Here is a 16,707-nt window from a genome sequence, read left to right as displayed (position 1 = left end):
AGTTTTTGAGTGAACATGTTTTCCATTCTTTTGGGTGTATACCTAGGAGTGGAATTGTTGGGTATAGTATAGTATAGAAACTCTAAGTTTGACTTTTTGGTATAGCAAAGTTAAACTTACAACCTAGCTATTCCACTCCTATCATTCATTTATATGAAACTTCCAGAAAAGGCACATCCATAGAGGCAGAAAGCAGAGCAGTGGTTGTCTGGGCTTGAGGGAGAGAGCCAAGATTGAGTTCAAATGAGCATGCAGGAAATGTTTACAGTAATGGAACTGTTCTAAAAGTGGATTGGGGTGACGGTTACAGAACTCCGCCCATTGACTAAAAAAATCATCGAACTGTACACTTACAATGAGTGAATTTTATTGCATGTAAATTATAAAGCTGTTATAAAATGCTAAAACAAAAAAACAAAAACACAACAAGGAGGCAGTCATTTCCCAGGGAATGGCACGGGTGACAGTTGTACCATGCAAAATGGCTTCAGCGACAAGACACGTTTATGGAATGCTTTAATGTAGCATAGGAGACATGTAACTTGCACCTTGAAAACTGAACTTATTGATAGTATTGCTTGTGATGAAGCTAAAGTAGTTATATACACAATAAAGATATGAGCAAATTTAAAGAAATGCCAATTAAATGAAGGAGGTGAGCGGCCATTGCAAGACAGGAGAAGTTGAAGTGGAGTGATGGAAGTCATCCAATCCCAAATTGTCAGAGCTGAGAACCTGCCACCGGACAAGTTTAAACAATGAGAAGTGCATGTCACAGAAATGAAATAATGATGCATAAAATCATTTATTTTTATGGTAAAAATAAAGACATCCACCCCAGGGTGTGTCTGCATGAGGTTCCAGTGTGTGTTGGTGTGTTTGTGTGTGATGTGCAAAGTACTAGTGCTTTCACCTTTTATTTCCTATATCTGTCTTTTCAAAAAAAAAAAAAGGCTTTTGTTTATGAGCAATCAGGTTTGCAGAACAGTTGTGGTGTTGAGTGTGTGTGACCCCTGGAAGGGCCCCCTGGGGTGGTGTCAGCCCCCGCTGTCAGGGTGCTCCCCGCTAAGTCAGGCCTCTTCTGGAGGTCGGATGATAGTAGTGCCTTCCGTACAGGGTGGTGAGGAGGGTTAGAAGAGTTAACACGTGCGAAGCACAAGTCGGCTGTAGAAATGCTTGCGGAGTCAGCGGTGTGCCAGGGCAGGCTCTGATTTAGGCCCAGGGGACACAGCAGGAAAGAAAGGGGACAGAAGAGGACTCCGCTCTCCAGCACTTACAGCCTGAGGGGCGGTCGGGATGAGGAACAAAGGGAAGACACACACGCAGCCCCGCGCGAATGGAGAGCACAGTGATGGAGAGCTGTGGGGAGGACGTCCGCGGCCCGGCCAGAGTGAGTCCCGGGAGGACAGAGGAAGACAGAAGGTGGACGTGCTGAGGGGCTCCCGCGGCCAGAGCCGAGGGAGGCTGGGCTGGGGCGCGTGTGTGTTATCAACAACAATAATACTAAGGAAAAAAATAAGTGTTGGGAGTTCGCCCATTTCCTGCAGCCTGAGCTTCTGTTTTTCTCTTAACTGACAGCGCATATGTAAAGCAGGGTGCCCAGGGCCTGGCGCTCTGGAAGCTCTTTTAGGAGCTCCCCAGGTGGGACGCCGGCCGGGGAGGGTCGAGGTCACCCCGAGTTCCCTCTGAAACCTGCTCCTCGGGCCTCAGTCTCCCCGGCTCGGGCGCGGCGGCGTCCCCGCCGCTGCCCGCGCCCGCGCCTCCCTGCGGGGCTCGTTAGCCGGAGAGGGTCTAACAAGCGAGCTGCCGAGGGCGGCGCGCGTCCCTCGGGAACCATAACGCGCCCCTCGGGAGCGCCCAGGACCTTCCCGCGGCTGCAAGTCGGCTGGGGGAGTCCCTCTCCGCGGACGCCGGCTGAGCACGTGGCTGCCCCCGGGGGAGAGGACCCGAGCACCGGCTGGCCCGAAGCCCGGAGTCCTCGGCGACAGCCTCAGGGAGACCTGCCCGGGCCGCAGGAGCGGGAACTGCCCCTTTCTGCTGCACCCTTCCTCTGCCAGGCCGAATGTCCTCCTGGCATTCCGTCCTCGGACCAGACGCCACAGCCAGCACTTCTCTCCTGGATGGGCTGTTTAATGGGGCACCACCTGGGTCATCCCCTCTCAGGGCTGGTCTGGGGATGGGCAGGAGCTTGGCATGGTCACTGGTTCCCAAAACGTTACTGAATGTGAATACTGTGTCCCAGATGGGGAAGCAGATGCTGAAAGAGGGACAGAGAAGGTGCTGCGACAGTGGGCGGATGGCGTCTTCCACCTGAGGACTCAAGGCAGCTGTCTGGAGGTTTCAGAGCAGCTCCCCGTGTACCTACTTCATCCGACCTGGAGGCTGGTGCTGTGCGCAGTTTTCTTCAGGGTTTCTCTTGGGCCTGGGGCCACCCTGGGAGTGGACCTGAGAGTGCTGAGACCTTCCGGGAAAGCAGCTTCCGGTCCCCAGTGCTCTAGCTCAGCACAGAGGCAGAGCCCCGACCTGGAGGGCAGCTTCGGAGATTTTCACAAGCAGGCCCTTCCTGAGTCAGGCATTCGTGGGGAGACCAGGTTGGCTTGGTCTCTGCCCATTTGGAAATCCATGTGAATTCAGTTCCAAGGCTGCACGGGCCTGGAAGACTGTGGGCAGAGCCCTGAGCACGGAGTGTGGGGACCTGCTCTGTGACATGAGCCAGCCACACGGGTCCCTGAGCTGTCTTCATCTGTAAAATGAGAGGGCAGAATGAACTGATCACCAAAGGGCACTTCTGGCTCTGAAATTCCCTGCTTTCGTGGCACTTGGATTTGCCCTGTTTCTAACCTCTCTGCTGAATATCCTGCCCATCGTCAGGGTGAGTTAAGGCCAAGAGAAAGAGCCCATTTTCTGGACTGCTTTAAGTGCTTTTGGAGAAGGTGGCCCATGTGACATGGGATGAGGCACCCACTCCCAGATGCCTCTGCAGTGCCCCTGCAGGCATTGCTCCTCCTATCTAGTTACAGGAGCCCTTGGCCTGGGCCTAGGACACAGCAGGAGTTCAGAGGGGGAGCTGTCTGTCATCAGAGATGTCCCAACCACTGGCCCCCTACTCCGAGCTGGGACAAAGCTGGCCATTGTCTCAGAAGGACCCACTTGGGTGTCCCTGGGAGGTTTTGGGAGACTGGGCCCTCCACCCACTCCTATTAGGACACAATCTGAGTGAGTTTGCCAGGAAAGTCCTTCTCATCACCTAGTCCTCCAAGGCAAGAATTCAAGGAGCAAAAGTGCAGTTGACTGGTGTGAAGTGCGCAGTGAGCACAGCAGGGGCCTCAGAGGTTGTATTTCAAATGCCCACAGCATCGCCTGCCTCCAGTTTTCACAAGTGGGGAAACCAAGAGTAGAATGCTAGGCTGATCCCAGACCGCCTCTCTCCTCCAGTCTCTGGGAGGACAGCGGGGGAGATGGTCCTCATCTGACCCTCTTTCCTTCCTGATCTCCTGCCTCCAGGCCCTGATTAAGAAACACTGGTTTGGGACTTGAGGTCCAGAGCTGAACAGACTCCTCAGTTCATTTTTGTTCTGTGCAAGATTGGTCTGTGCAAGGCCCTTCTCTAGTCTTTAAATTTATTTATTTCATTAAATTCATTTATTTCATCTCTGTTATACCATGGCCCACTCCCCGTACCAGACATTCTGTGTGCTAGCAGGTCCGTATACTGGCCCAGGGTGCTTGGATTTGTAATAAGCCATCCAAACTTGGATTTGTAACAATGGCATCGTACCTTCAATCTCATCCCATTTCTCCTTTTCCCTTGTGTGTCTTTCAGCTCATCCACGTGACTGTCTGCTCCCAATGACCTTGATCATCCTGGTCCCCGCCCCACCCTGCAGAGTTTCTTGGGAACACATACCCTGGAGAGCGTTTGCTGGGCCTTGGCTGACCTCTCACTGCCTACTGTGAAGCCTGCGCTCATTTTTCCTGACCCGATGTTCCGGCGCCTGGTTCCTGCTCCCGTCCCAGCCAGCTGCACCTCCGCACATCCAGAACCTCAGCTGACAGACCACTCACCTCCTACTCACCATTCTCTTGACCACTTCCCCTCCTTCTGGAATGGCCTCCCCACTCCTTGCCCCGCATGTGGGTTTGGCCAAAGCCTCTACACCCTTTTGGGTTTAGGGACTCTCAGGGACGGAAGCCTTCGTGGGCGCCCTCACCCCACCTCCTCCCTGCAGCTGTCTTCGTCGGGTGCTGTGAGCTGCTGAGGGCAACGGTGATGTTCATTTTATTTTGTGTAATATGTAGAGGTTTGTGTGTCACCCTCAGGTGCTAGCTCAGGACAACACACAGAAAGAATCAAATGAGTGGAGGTGGGGACTGCTGGGGGCGAATTTGCCTGCTCCTCAGAGAAGCCTGGAATTGCCTTGCCTGGGGGGGGGCCCAAGTGGAGGTCGCCAGCCCTGTGGGTCTCTGACAGCTCCCACAGTGGGTCTTTAGGAGGTAAATGGCCATGCCGCAGTCCCAGGAAACCTAGGAATGGTGGTGGCTGCTGGGTAGAGAGAGGAGCACCTCAGCCCATTAGGACACCCTCAGCAGCCTTTGGCAGCTTCCCCGTTCCAGCCTCTTTCTCTCCAGTGTATGCTGTCCAGACTCCTTCCTCAGTCTGGTTCTTGAGGTCCCCACAATGGTGATCCATCCTCTGTGCCTGCTTGGGTTTCCTATTCCCCTCCAAAGTGCCCATTCCACCCAGTCCTCCCAGCCCCTTCCTCACAGTGTGACTTCACTGAGATTAATAACAAGAAGCTATAATATATAATAAACTATAACTATAGGTTAGATATAGGAACTGATACCTCATCTTGCTATGGGCCCAGCCTGTGCTTACCTTCAAGACTTGACTCATTTACTGACACAACAGCCTTCTGAAGTAGGTACTACTATCCTCGTCTTACAGGTGAGGATACCAAGGCACAGAGGGGCTAGGACTCTTGTCAAAAACAGCAGATAGGAAGGAGGGGAGAGTCTAGACTCCTGTCTCCTTTCTGTTCCATCAAACATTAGATCTGTCTTTCCAGGCCCAGCTCAAATCGCTGTGAAATCTTCCCTGGCTAGTTCAGACCAGTGTAATAACACTTGTAGCATTTTAATAACAGCTTAAAAACCCCCAACAACTCTACTACTCGTGTCTAATCTTACCTTCACCTTTTTGAGGTGAATAAATGCCTTGCATTTATTCAAGAAAAAAACAAAAACACACACAGTGTCCACCCCTTATTGCCCCTGGTGGTCAGGCTCCTGGCTCTCTGCTGCTCTCCTGGGCCTGTTTGTTTTCCTGGGCAGGGAAAGATCATCTCTGATGCCACCTCATTCACAGTGGCAGACGCTGGCGTTAAGAGGGTCAGACTGTGGGACACTGTATGAATACAACAGATACGGTCTCATTGTTTAATAAACTACTTTAATAAACTACACAAACACATACACAGTTTTTGCAACTGCAAGTGTAATGCAATTTTACATATTTGTTAAAAAAATTGACCTACCTGATTATAATAGAGATTTGCCACATGCATGCACAAAAATCCCCAATGGAAATTTGGCGGGAAAAGATTTAATAAGGCAGTTGGCAAAACCCAGTGGCTTGTGAGCATTTTTAATTGTTTATTATAGAAAATTTCAAGCCAGGAAAGTCCTTCAAATACACAAAAGTTAAACAAGTATTACCAATGCCCACGTCTGTCCTCCTCGGCCAGATTCCTGCTTCTTCTATTCCCCTATTCTCTCATGCATATTCTCTCTCTATTACTTTATTTTAGCAAATTTCTCAGTTTGGAGTTGTGCACAGTGAGACTAGTTATGAGATGATCACAACTCTTGTTTCCTAAGGAGCATCAGTTAACTAAACTGTGTGCCTGGGCATGAGGCAGTGCTGTGGGACCCTGTGGGCCAGCACTCCCCACAGGTCTGTGCACTAGCAGGTGCTCGGTGGATATTTGTCACCTGAAAACCCAGTCCTTGTCCAAGGAAATGAATTAAGGGCACAAAGTCTATGCCAAAAATATGCAGATGAAATGAAATAGGAATTCCCCCATCACTGGGCTAATTAAGAAAAAGACTGGTAAAACTTGTGTTTGGGTGATTGTAGTGCAAATTCCTGCATCTTTGGACTTGGCTGGATTAAGTCTCCTCTGAATTTTCTTCCGATCCAGCAGCTCAGTGGTTATAGATAAAGAATTCTGGTTGAAGCACTCAAGATACTTATGGATTGAGGGGAGTAGAATCCTGGAGAGATCTGAGTGGGCAAGGATTTAAACAGAGAATGCTTCCTGGAAGAGGAGACTTTGGACTGAACTGAAATTTGGACAAGGCAAAAATGGGAGATAAGAATGAGGAGACTAACCAGAGAGAGATTGAATATTTTGGAGCTTAAAATTAATTTGGTAGATGGGGCACTATGTATCAGGAGGGGATCAGTAAAATAAACTATGGCCCATTCACACATGGAAAACATTGCAGTCTTTGAAAAGAATGAGGGAAATTTGTAATAGTGGTTGCTTTGAACTTGAACTAGGTAGCAAGAGGAAGAGGTGAAAAGAAGACGTACTTTCACTATGTATATATGTTTTGCATTTATTACCTTTTAAAAATTTGCTTTGGGGCTGGCCCCGTGGCATAGTGGTTAAGTTTCCATGCTCCGCTTCAGCGGCCCAGGTTCGAGGGTTCAGATCCCGGGTTTGGACCTATTCCACTCATCAAGCCATGCTGTGGTGGCGTCCCACATACAAAATAGAGGAAGATGGGCACAGATGTTAGCTCAGGGCTAATCTTCCTCACCAAGAAAAAAAAATTGCATTAATAGTTAATTTGGAGAAATGTGGGCAGAGAATGGCAGGTTTCATAGACAAAGCAAAGACTCTTCTGTCTCTGCAACTATTCCCTAGGTGATTGTCAAAGACAAAATGCACCAGACAGTTAAAGAGATGATTTCATTCAGGCTATTGTAACAGGAAGGACATTTGCTAATGAGGAAAGTCTCAAAGAAGAGGAAGAAAGCAGGAGGTTTATAAAACAAGGGGGTCATTGAGGAGAGATGGAGGCAGGTCTTATCTTAGACTGTGCGAGAGCAGGGTGGTCTTTTGTGGTTAGCCTGTTGGCCCTTTCTGGGAACACAAAAGGGCCGGGGGGATTTCTTAACCATTCCTGTTTTCAGACAACTCAAGGCTCATAAGCTATCTCATCCAGTCTCAGGGCTTTAAATTTCATCTGTACTCTGAGTTAAGAAAAGTTATCCAAAATTTGGAAATAAAGCTGAAGGATGAATGCATATCCTTTCAATGTCATTGTTTCACAGACTCAACCAAGGGTTATAAATACTCTAGGAGAATATACCTATGTTTGACTTTGCTACTTACCATTTGATTAGAGCTCAGACACTGTGAGATTACACCATTAACTTGTAAATTTCTGTTTGATGAAAAAAATATTTCCACATATTTAATATACTATCTTGTAGGTCATTAACCAGTTTTGTACCTAACTTGGATTTTTATTCTATCCTTCCTTTATTAGATTGCTTATAAATTCTCACTCCTCAAGTGCTCTTTGAACCAGTTTAACCATCCTATTCGTTGCTTCATTAATTACTATAAGTTGAATAAAATCTTTGACACGTTTATTTTATATTTATTTGAGCATCAGGTTTTTACCTTTCAAAAATTATAGTTTGATGGCTTTAGATGTCCTTCCCAGTTGCTTGGGTGGACTCACCTCAGGGAGCAAGTCAACTTTGCTGAAGAAGTGTACGTCATGGCTGCTTAAACCCAAGTGCGTGTCATCCTGGTTCCCAGAATGATTCCCGAAGGGCTAAGGACTCTATATTATTGAGTCTCTAGTTTTTTTTTTTTTTTTTTGGTGTTCTGAGTTTGTGTCTTTGTTTTTGTTTCTGGTTCTTGGGCAAGTGCAGTTCTGGCTCTGTGCTGCAGACAGCAAAGAATTACACCTCATTGGCGGCAGCCGTGATGAGAATCATGGTCTGACCGTTCAGCGATGCCTGTCAGATGGATGGTGGGGAAGAATTATCCTCTGTGTTTGAATTTGCAATTTACTGTTTGATTTGAGCCTAGGCACTGTGAAGTTCCATGTTAACTTGCAGATTTATGTCCAGTAGAAAACATGACTGTAAGGTGGTGGTTTTACCGCCTTATAAGACATTAATCATTTTTGTATCCTAGAAATCTTTTTCTAACATTCTTTGACTTTTAAAATAAATTTTCTGGAGCCAGCCCTGATGGCCTAGTGGTTAAAGTTCAGCGCTCTCACTGCTTCAGTGGCCCAGGTTCGTTTCCTGGTCGCAGAACCACACCACCTCTCTGTCAGTTGCCACGCTGTGCCAGCGGCTCACATAGAACTAGAAGGACTTACAACTAGGATATACAAACATGCGCTGGGGCTTTGGGGAGGGGAAAAAAAAGAGGAATATTGGAAACAGATGTTAACTCAGGGTGAATCTTTCCCTGCCAAAAAAATTAAAAAATTAAAAAAAAATAAATTCTCTGATGGCCTATATAAAAGCTATCGCTCTAAGAACTAGCTTAACTGTCTGATTTCCTCATTAATTAATGAGTGACATTGAATGAGAGTTGTGTTTTTAACTGTAAAAAAATGAAACTTTGACAAGCTCATATAGAAAAGGGATATATGATCAGTCCTTCCCTTTATTTATCAGTTTTTATGATAATGAATTATGAACAAACATTTTTAAATGTCTGATGACAGAGATAGTAAATGATCATATTCAGAAAGGAAAAATGTTAACAGAAACATCCCAATTAATGACACCAGGAAGGGCTGGAGAGTCAGGGGGCACATCCCAGTCTGAAGCCCTGTGTTCTTGGTGAACAGACTCCACCACCCAGGAAGGGCTGCTCTGATCAGTCAGTTGGGTCAACAATGGGGTCTCTCTCAGTGCAGGGAAGCCAGTGCACCTCCATCTCTTTGAAGGAAATGGGCCTGAAATGGAAGCAGGAGGGACCTAGGAACTGTAGAGAAGAGAAAGAAAGGCTTTTGTGTTCAGAACTATTCTGGAATCTCCTCCTATCCTGTGAAAATAGGAGTTGACTGAGGTGCTTGGAGCATTCCCCATCCACAGGGAGGAAATACAGAATGCCTTCCATGAGTGCTGTGGGAAGGTTTTCAAGAAATGCATTAGGATTGGTTAAAATGGAAAGAAAATGTGTTCTGAAGGAAAAAACAAAGAAAAACCTGGAAGAGAAAGCTCCTTGTTAAAACCCTGTCAGAATCTTTAGGGGTTAAGAAAAAGCCTTCCAGAAACAAAAATTAAACCACAGAGGCATTGTATATCCTTCGTCTATAAAGAGAGCAAGGAAGGAGTGGGCTAGACCAGGAGGGGACGGGTTTCTTGCTGGGAGCCAGTAGGGAGGTCTTATCTGTGGAAGAGACCCCTCACTGGGTCAGGGCCAGTACCAGGGTGAGGGGTTTTATTTCTGCCACTCCTCACTCCACCACTGTTCTCTCCTCTGCTGTGACTAAGGGAAGTTGCTTCTATTTTCACAAATCCTTGGAGACTCCTCTGCAGCCACACCTCTGTCCCTAGTCTCTGGCAATTAAAATTCAAGGGAAGGGAGCCTCCTGAAAAGTTCTCTGCTCATCTCAGCTCCACCAACAAAAAAATTTTCTCCTAAGGGGAGGTGTAGAGGAGAACTGGGGAGTGAGGGCAAGGGACGTAACTAGTCTGAGCCCCAGGGTCCTCATCTGTAAAAGGGACATACTGATGTTCACCACAAAAATGTTAGTAGTGAGAATAAAGCTGAACAGACAATCTAAAGTCATCTTCCCATGGTAGGTCCTAAGAATCAGAGCTGCTATTAGTGCTTCTGCCCTCTGTTCTCTCCAAGCCTGAAAACAGAGGAAACACCTTTCTGTGGTTTAGTCCAACTTTCAGAACCTAATTCTGTCCTCTCTTTCTCTCTATCTTCAAGAAAGATTATTTTTTTCCAGGTAAAGATAGTTTTACTGCAAATGTGTACAAGATACTGGTCAGAGCTTAGATAGATGGAAACAAATACTATCAATAGTTCAAATACAAATATTTGAAAACATTTCAAATAACACCAAATTCTGTCATTTATGTTCCAATCCTAATCCAAACAGAAAAAGTATAACCAATTTTTCTGTTACAGAAACTGAAGAGATAAAAAGCGACTAATTTTGCTTGAGGATTGTATATACACAGAACTTTCATGTGTATTTCCCATGTGCCTGATACTGTGAATATGCAAACAAGCAAGTTTTTACCCCTATCCTTATGAATCTCAAAAACTGCATTTTATTCTTGGAAGAAGTCTTTATAGAGGGTGAAGGGTGAGCACTCTCTAAAGAGAATTTTACAAGCTTGTTTTTTGTCATCTGGAATCTTTTCACCTAAGACACTAGTGCAAGACATAATATATATAGGAGAAAAGTGATATCTATATATACACATAGAGAACATAGCATGGTGCTTAGCACATAGTAGGCTCTAAATAAATGGTAGAGATTAGCAATAAGAATTAAGAAGTTAAGCTTAGGGCATCCTCTGATAGTAGATGTAGTTCCAATTTTGAATAATAAGTAATAGCAATCCCAATGCGTTACTTCTGCACAGATCTTAAGTTCACAAAGTCCTGTATTCCATTTTAATGTATTTTACAAAAGAATTAGTCCAAAAAAGACTGGGGGGAAAAAGCTGGTTTTTCATCAGAGCTAGAGAGTACTGCTTTAGGGTTTAAAAAGACCTCTGCAAGCTTTGGGTGTCATAATCTTCATTATTAATGAGGAAACTGAAACTCACATAAAGTAGATTATTTACCCAACATCACATAGCCAGGAGGTGGCAGCACCGGGCACAGGATGCTCTGGACCTTCAGGCCTGCCTGCCAACCCTGCAATGGTCCAGCCCCTTCCTCGGGGTCCCCATCACCTCCCGGTTCCTCAAGCTATAAATGAGAGGATTGAGTATAGGAGTAAGGACCGTGTAGAAGATAGAGACCACCTTGTCATGGCTGGGGGCCCGGTAGCGCCTAGGCCTCAGGTAGATGAACATGGCTGCCCCATAGAAGAGGGAGACAGCTGTCAGGTGGGAGGTACAGGTGGCCAGAGCCTTTTCACCAGCCTGAGCAGAGTGCATCTGGAAAACAGCCCTCAGGATGCGAGCATAGGAGGCCAAGATGATGGAGAAGGGAAGGAACAGCATGAAGACACAGCAAGAAAATATCACATTCTCAAAAAGGGATGTGTCTATACAGGCCAGCTTCAACAAAGATAGCATCTCACAAAAGAAGTGGTCCGCCTCCCTCAAACCACAGTAGGGAAAGGTCATTACTACTACCATCTGGATCAAACTGTCTATTATCCCAAAGGCCCAGGAGCTCCCAACAATCCCAAACAGATTCTCTGACTCATGAGGATGGGATAGTGAAGTGGGTGGCTAATGGCCACACAGCGATCATAAGCCATGAGTCCCAGCAAGAGCCCCTCCGATCCCACAAGACAGACAAAGAGGCCAATTTGTATGCCACAACCCACAAAGGAGATGGACTTCCTGCCAGACAGGAAGTTGACTGCCATCTTTGGCGCATTGGTACAGACCAACATGAGGTCCATGAGGAAGAACTGACTGAGGAAGAAGTACGTGGGTGTATGAAGTCAAGCATCTGTGTAGGTTAGGAAGATGAGGAGGACATTCCCACAGAGGGCCACTGTGAAGACTATCATGATTGCTGAGAAAAGTACAAGGTCAGTTGGACTGTGGGAAAAAGATGCCCAAGGGGACAAAGTCATCTGTGGATGATTGGTTCAACCACGTCTCCATGGCTCAGTTGACGTTTCCGGTAACCTGTGAACACGGACAAAAAATATTGGTTTGACTGACATTTCTTTAACCTCTGCATTCCACATCTTCAGCTAGCTGTTTTGTTTGTAACTCGTGAGGCCTCAGCAACATAAGCTTTGGGACATAAAAGAGGACACTCCTTCATATCCCTATGACACAGCAATAGGAGTTCTCCCAGCTCATGGAATTGGACCACATATCTGGACTGGTGTGTATCCTTATCTAGATGAGTAGAAACTGAGTTATTTTATGTGTCATGGGACCTTTGGACAATCCCCTTTAGCAGGCAAAGTCTTGGCTTTATTGTATGATACAGAGTCTACTATCTGAGACCACATGGACTTGGTAAACTATCTTTAAGAGGGCTTAGGCCATTTCATTCCCATGAGATAATTTATGTGTTATAGAAAGGGAAGGGAATGAAGCATAATTTTCTCTTTAGTCTGTATATCTTTCTGTATGTGCTGAGAGTTTATCATGCTGGCCACTCTGTTATGTTTGTAATATCAATTATGGAAGTGCTCTCTAGTGCCCCACATGAGAAGGAAGAGCTGCAGTTGGATGCCATTGTTGTCAATATTGGGTTGACAAAAAGTCACAATCCAATGGGGAGCAACAGTGACTTGGTTCCCAAACCTCTTAAGAACAGTGAGGTCTTTAATTATGCTGAGACTTTTAAATAACTCCAGGATCAAGGCTTCAGTATAAGTGGGCTGGAATCAAGTACAGTTAATACCTACTTACAAAGTTACTTTTAGTAGAAATCAAAGAGCCTTCTTTATAAAAACCTTCTGACTGAAAACTTGCACCTGGCTTTCTGAACCTTTTACTCACTGCCTTATAAAAGTTTCAATCAATTTATTTGGAGCGTGTCACTGAAAAGGGATTTTCCTTGATCTTTGGTCAAGAATTTTTTCTAAGCATGTTACTATGGAATGGAACAGGAGGCATGGCCTGATTTTATACGGACAAAGCTAAATCGAGAAATAAAAGTCATGCATATTAAAAAAGATAAAACTCCCTTGATGCTATGATAGTTGCAGTATCTGAACCCAAGGCAAATAACAGAATAAATAATTATAAGCAACTGAGTGGAAAACACTGCCATTATTCAGGCACAACTCTTTTATTGTTGTCCTCACACTCACCCAGTGAACCTTGTCTTCACTGTCTAAGGCCTTTACGGTTTTTATAGGATTCTCTCTCTTCTCTCTCATCAGCCTCCTTCTAATTTCACTTGTCTCATTATCCATCCAGGGCTGCACTATCAGGCATTTTCATGGTTCTGAAGGTAGCACAGCAGTGAATATTTTTTCCTTAAGTTTGTATTAGCTATCTACTGCTGTGGAACAAATAGCTCCAAAATTTAGCAACTTGGAATAAAACAGGGAACATTTGTTATCTCACAGTTTCTGTGCATCAGGAATGTGGGTGCAGCTTAGTTGTTTGCCTCTGGTGTTATGTCTCTCAGGAGGTTACCGTCAGCTGTTGGCCAGATGATAGTCCTCTCAGGGCTGGACTGGAGGAGGCTCCACTCCAAGATCACTCGTGCGGCTGTTGGCAGAGCTCAGGCCCTCTTCAAAGGCCCCTCACAGCATGGCAGTTGACTTCTCCCAGGGTGAGTGATGGAAGAGAGAGGGAGAGCAAGAGCACCCCACACAGAAGCCGTGGTCTTATAACCTGGAATTGGAAGTGACACTCTGTGAGCTCTGCTGAATTCTAGTCTTTAGAAATGAGTCGCTAAATCCAGCCCATGCTCACTGGGAAGGGAGCCCACGAGGGCATGAATACCAGGAAATGGGGACCAATGGGACCATCTTAGAGGCTGTCTGCACAGCCTTTCATGTTCTAGTCTCATACCCTGATTGCTGATATAAATAAATGGGACTCGGATTAATTTTAACAAGTGATCTTGTCATGTAAGAAAGATGGTGCCATGCAAGTTGCCTAGAAAACAAAGAATCAAAGATTTTGAGTTTGTCAGTCTGTTTCTCATCTGCCTGGTCTAGTGACAGGCAATACACAATCAGTAAAAATAATGTTTGACTTTTGCATCGCACAGTGCTCATACCTATTCCTCATTTGACCTCATAGTGATCCTGCAATGAAGGTACAGTGATTATTAAATTAGCCCCTCTTTTACAAATGAGGAAGTTGAGGCTCTGAGGAGCTGGCTGGATTGTCCAAGGTTACATGGTGAGTAAGTATGGGCCCCTTCCCAAAACTTGAGAAGGGGCCTTTGGAATGTAAGTTCCAGATACTTTATATCTGGCTGTTTGAGGGAAAAATATCTTTAGAAGGGCAAGCTACCTTATCTTGGAGAAATTCTCAGATAGGAAATTACAGTTCCCTTTCTGTAATTCTTAGCTCTCTCAGCAGGCTTCTGATCCATAATCTGTACTCTTAAACATTAGAGATCCTTTTACTAAAGGGCAGTACTGGTTTCCTTTCGGATGTAACTCTCATCACTGTTAAATTAATTAAACAAGGAGGCCAATAGGCTGAGTGGCTTTAATGCATTACTATCCTACCAAGCAAACCAAAACCTAAGCCTGTAAATGTCTCAAGACAAAGATATCAAAACCTAAGGACAATCAACCAAAAATAGCCAACTAGGATTTCCAATAAGTCAAATGCTTAAGTATAGCCAATCAGATAACTTCCTTGCTTTTCTTCTGCCTTTTCTCTATAAAAGTCTTTCCCTTGGTTCCTGTCAGTGGAGCACTCCTAACCACTTCCAGTTTGATGCTGCACAATTGGAATTGCTTTTTGCTCAAATAAACTCTTAAAATTTTTAATGTGCCTCAGTGTATCTTTTAACATCACAAATGAATACATGATCATTTATGGTTAAGTTTGTGTCTTTTGTGTTGGTTAGTAGAAGTGGAATTCATAATCATAGATGAAAATCACAATTACATTTCTGGCCCTGTGAAACTCAGGGAAAGATCTCAGGATAATGACCATGAGGCTGAGGTGGAGGAGTCAGAGAATCTTTCTGTCCTCCTGTCTCTCCAAATGAGACCAAAATCCCCATTGGATCCCAGACACCCCTCCCAAGCCTCAGCCCCAACCCCAACTTCCAATTGCCTGCGGAATATATGCAATCACATTTCTTGCTGACACATCAAACAGAAAACAATTTAAGCTTTAATTCTTACCAGCATATCCCAGAAAAACAATATTTCCCATTCCCATCTTATTTCTTTAAAATGATACCTATTGCCCCATTCAAGCTCAATAAGATCCATGCTGGCTACCCCATGTACCCCAAATCAAACACTCTCCTGGTCCTGTTGGTTTGTCTTAACACAGACTCTTGCTTCTTATAACCAGCCCTCTGTTTTCATCCTTGGTGTCACCACTGTGTTCAGAGCATCACCGTTGCCAGCATGCATGTAATGGCCCTGACTGTGCCTCTCCTTGCGTACTGCAGTGTACTGCAGTGAGTACTGAGAGCCTCTCTGTGGGTCCCTTCACAGCTCAGACTTTGAGCCCACGTCCACCTCTAACGGATTGAAGTTCCCATGTGGTCCCACTCTCCCTTTTCAGCTTTTCAACCCCAACTCCCTCTAAACAAGCCCTATATTCCAAATGATCTGACACCTGCAGCTGCCAAATACAGCTTTTGTTTGACCTTTTTGGTTTGCTCATGCTGTTCCATTCACGTGGCATATCCTCCTCCAAAGTCCTCTAGTCCTCTGATCGGGTAAAACTTGATTGCATACAACCAAGAAACAGCTTTACTTTTAGCTAGGACCACCATAGAATCTCCTTCCCTACCAATTTTTTTTTTTTTTTTGCTTAAAGACACTTTATGTATATTTTAATATCTGATAAGTCTACTCGTCCTTCATAGTTTTTCTTTTTTAGTATTATTTTATTGAGGTCATATTGGTTATAACATTGTGTAAATTTCAAGTGTACATCATCATTATATTTCAGTTTCTGGGTAGACTGCATTGTGCTTACCACCAAGAGTCTAGTTCTTAATTCGTCACCATACATATGTGCCCCTTTACCTCTTTCACCCTCACCCCACCCCCTTCTCCTCTGGTAACCATGAGTATGTTCTCCTTATCTATGTGGTTGTCTATCTTCCACGTATGAGTGAAATTATATGGTATTTGTCTTTCTCTGTCTGACTTATTTTGCTTAGCATAATACCCTCAAGGTCCATCCATGTTGCCACAAAAGGCACAATTTTGTATTTTTTTTATGACTGAGTAGTATTTCATTGTGTATATATACCACATCTTCTTTATCCATTCATCGGTAGATGGACACTTGGGTTGCTTCCAAGTCTTGGCTATTGTGAATAATGCTGCGATGAACAAAGGAATGCATAAATCTCTATGAAATGTTGATTTCATGTTCTTTGAATAAATACTCAGAAGTGGGATAGCTGGATCATCTGATATTTCTTTTTCTTTCTTTCTTTTTTTTTTGAGAACTCTCCATACTGTTTTCCATAGTGGCTGCACCAGATTGCATTCCCATAAGCAGTGTGTGAGGGTTCCCTTTTCTCCACATCCTCTCCAACACTTGTTATTTCTTGTCTTCTTAATTAAAACCATTCTGATGGGTGTGAGGTGATATCTCATTGTAGTTTTGATTTGCATTTCCCTAATAATCAGTGATGTTGAACATTTTTTCATATGCCTATTGGCCATCTGTATATCTTCTTTGGAAAAATGTCTGTTCAGATCCTCTGGCCATTTTTTGACCAGGTTGTTCATCTTCCTGTTGTTGAGTTATAGAAGTTCTTTATATATTTCAGAGGTTAACCCCTTGTGGGACATATGATTTGTAAATATTTTCTT

General features: G+C 44.8%; 1 protein-coding gene across 1 annotated transcript; it reads right to left on the bottom strand.

Annotated features, from left to right (window-relative positions):
• Positions 1-10,844: 10,844 nt before the first annotated feature.
• Positions 10,845-13,440, bottom strand: LOC131409625 (olfactory receptor 2V2). The gene is given in 4 exon segments (XM_058547154.1): positions 10,845-11,433; positions 11,436-11,808; positions 11,810-11,887; positions 13,364-13,440. Coding segments are annotated over 3 exon segments (945 nt in total). The 5' UTR covers positions 11,864-11,887; positions 13,364-13,440; the 3' UTR covers positions 10,845-10,915.
• Positions 13,441-16,707: the final 3,267 nt, after the last annotated feature.

Source organism: Diceros bicornis, chromosome 1, assembly GCF_020826845.1.
Source record: "Diceros bicornis minor isolate mBicDic1 chromosome 1, mDicBic1.mat.cur, whole genome shotgun sequence".
Classification (NCBI taxonomy): Eukaryota; Metazoa; Chordata; class Mammalia; order Perissodactyla; family Rhinocerotidae; genus Diceros; species Diceros bicornis.
The sequence above is the reverse complement of the archived record's forward strand: the minus strand, read 5'-3'. Positions and strand labels throughout refer to the sequence as shown.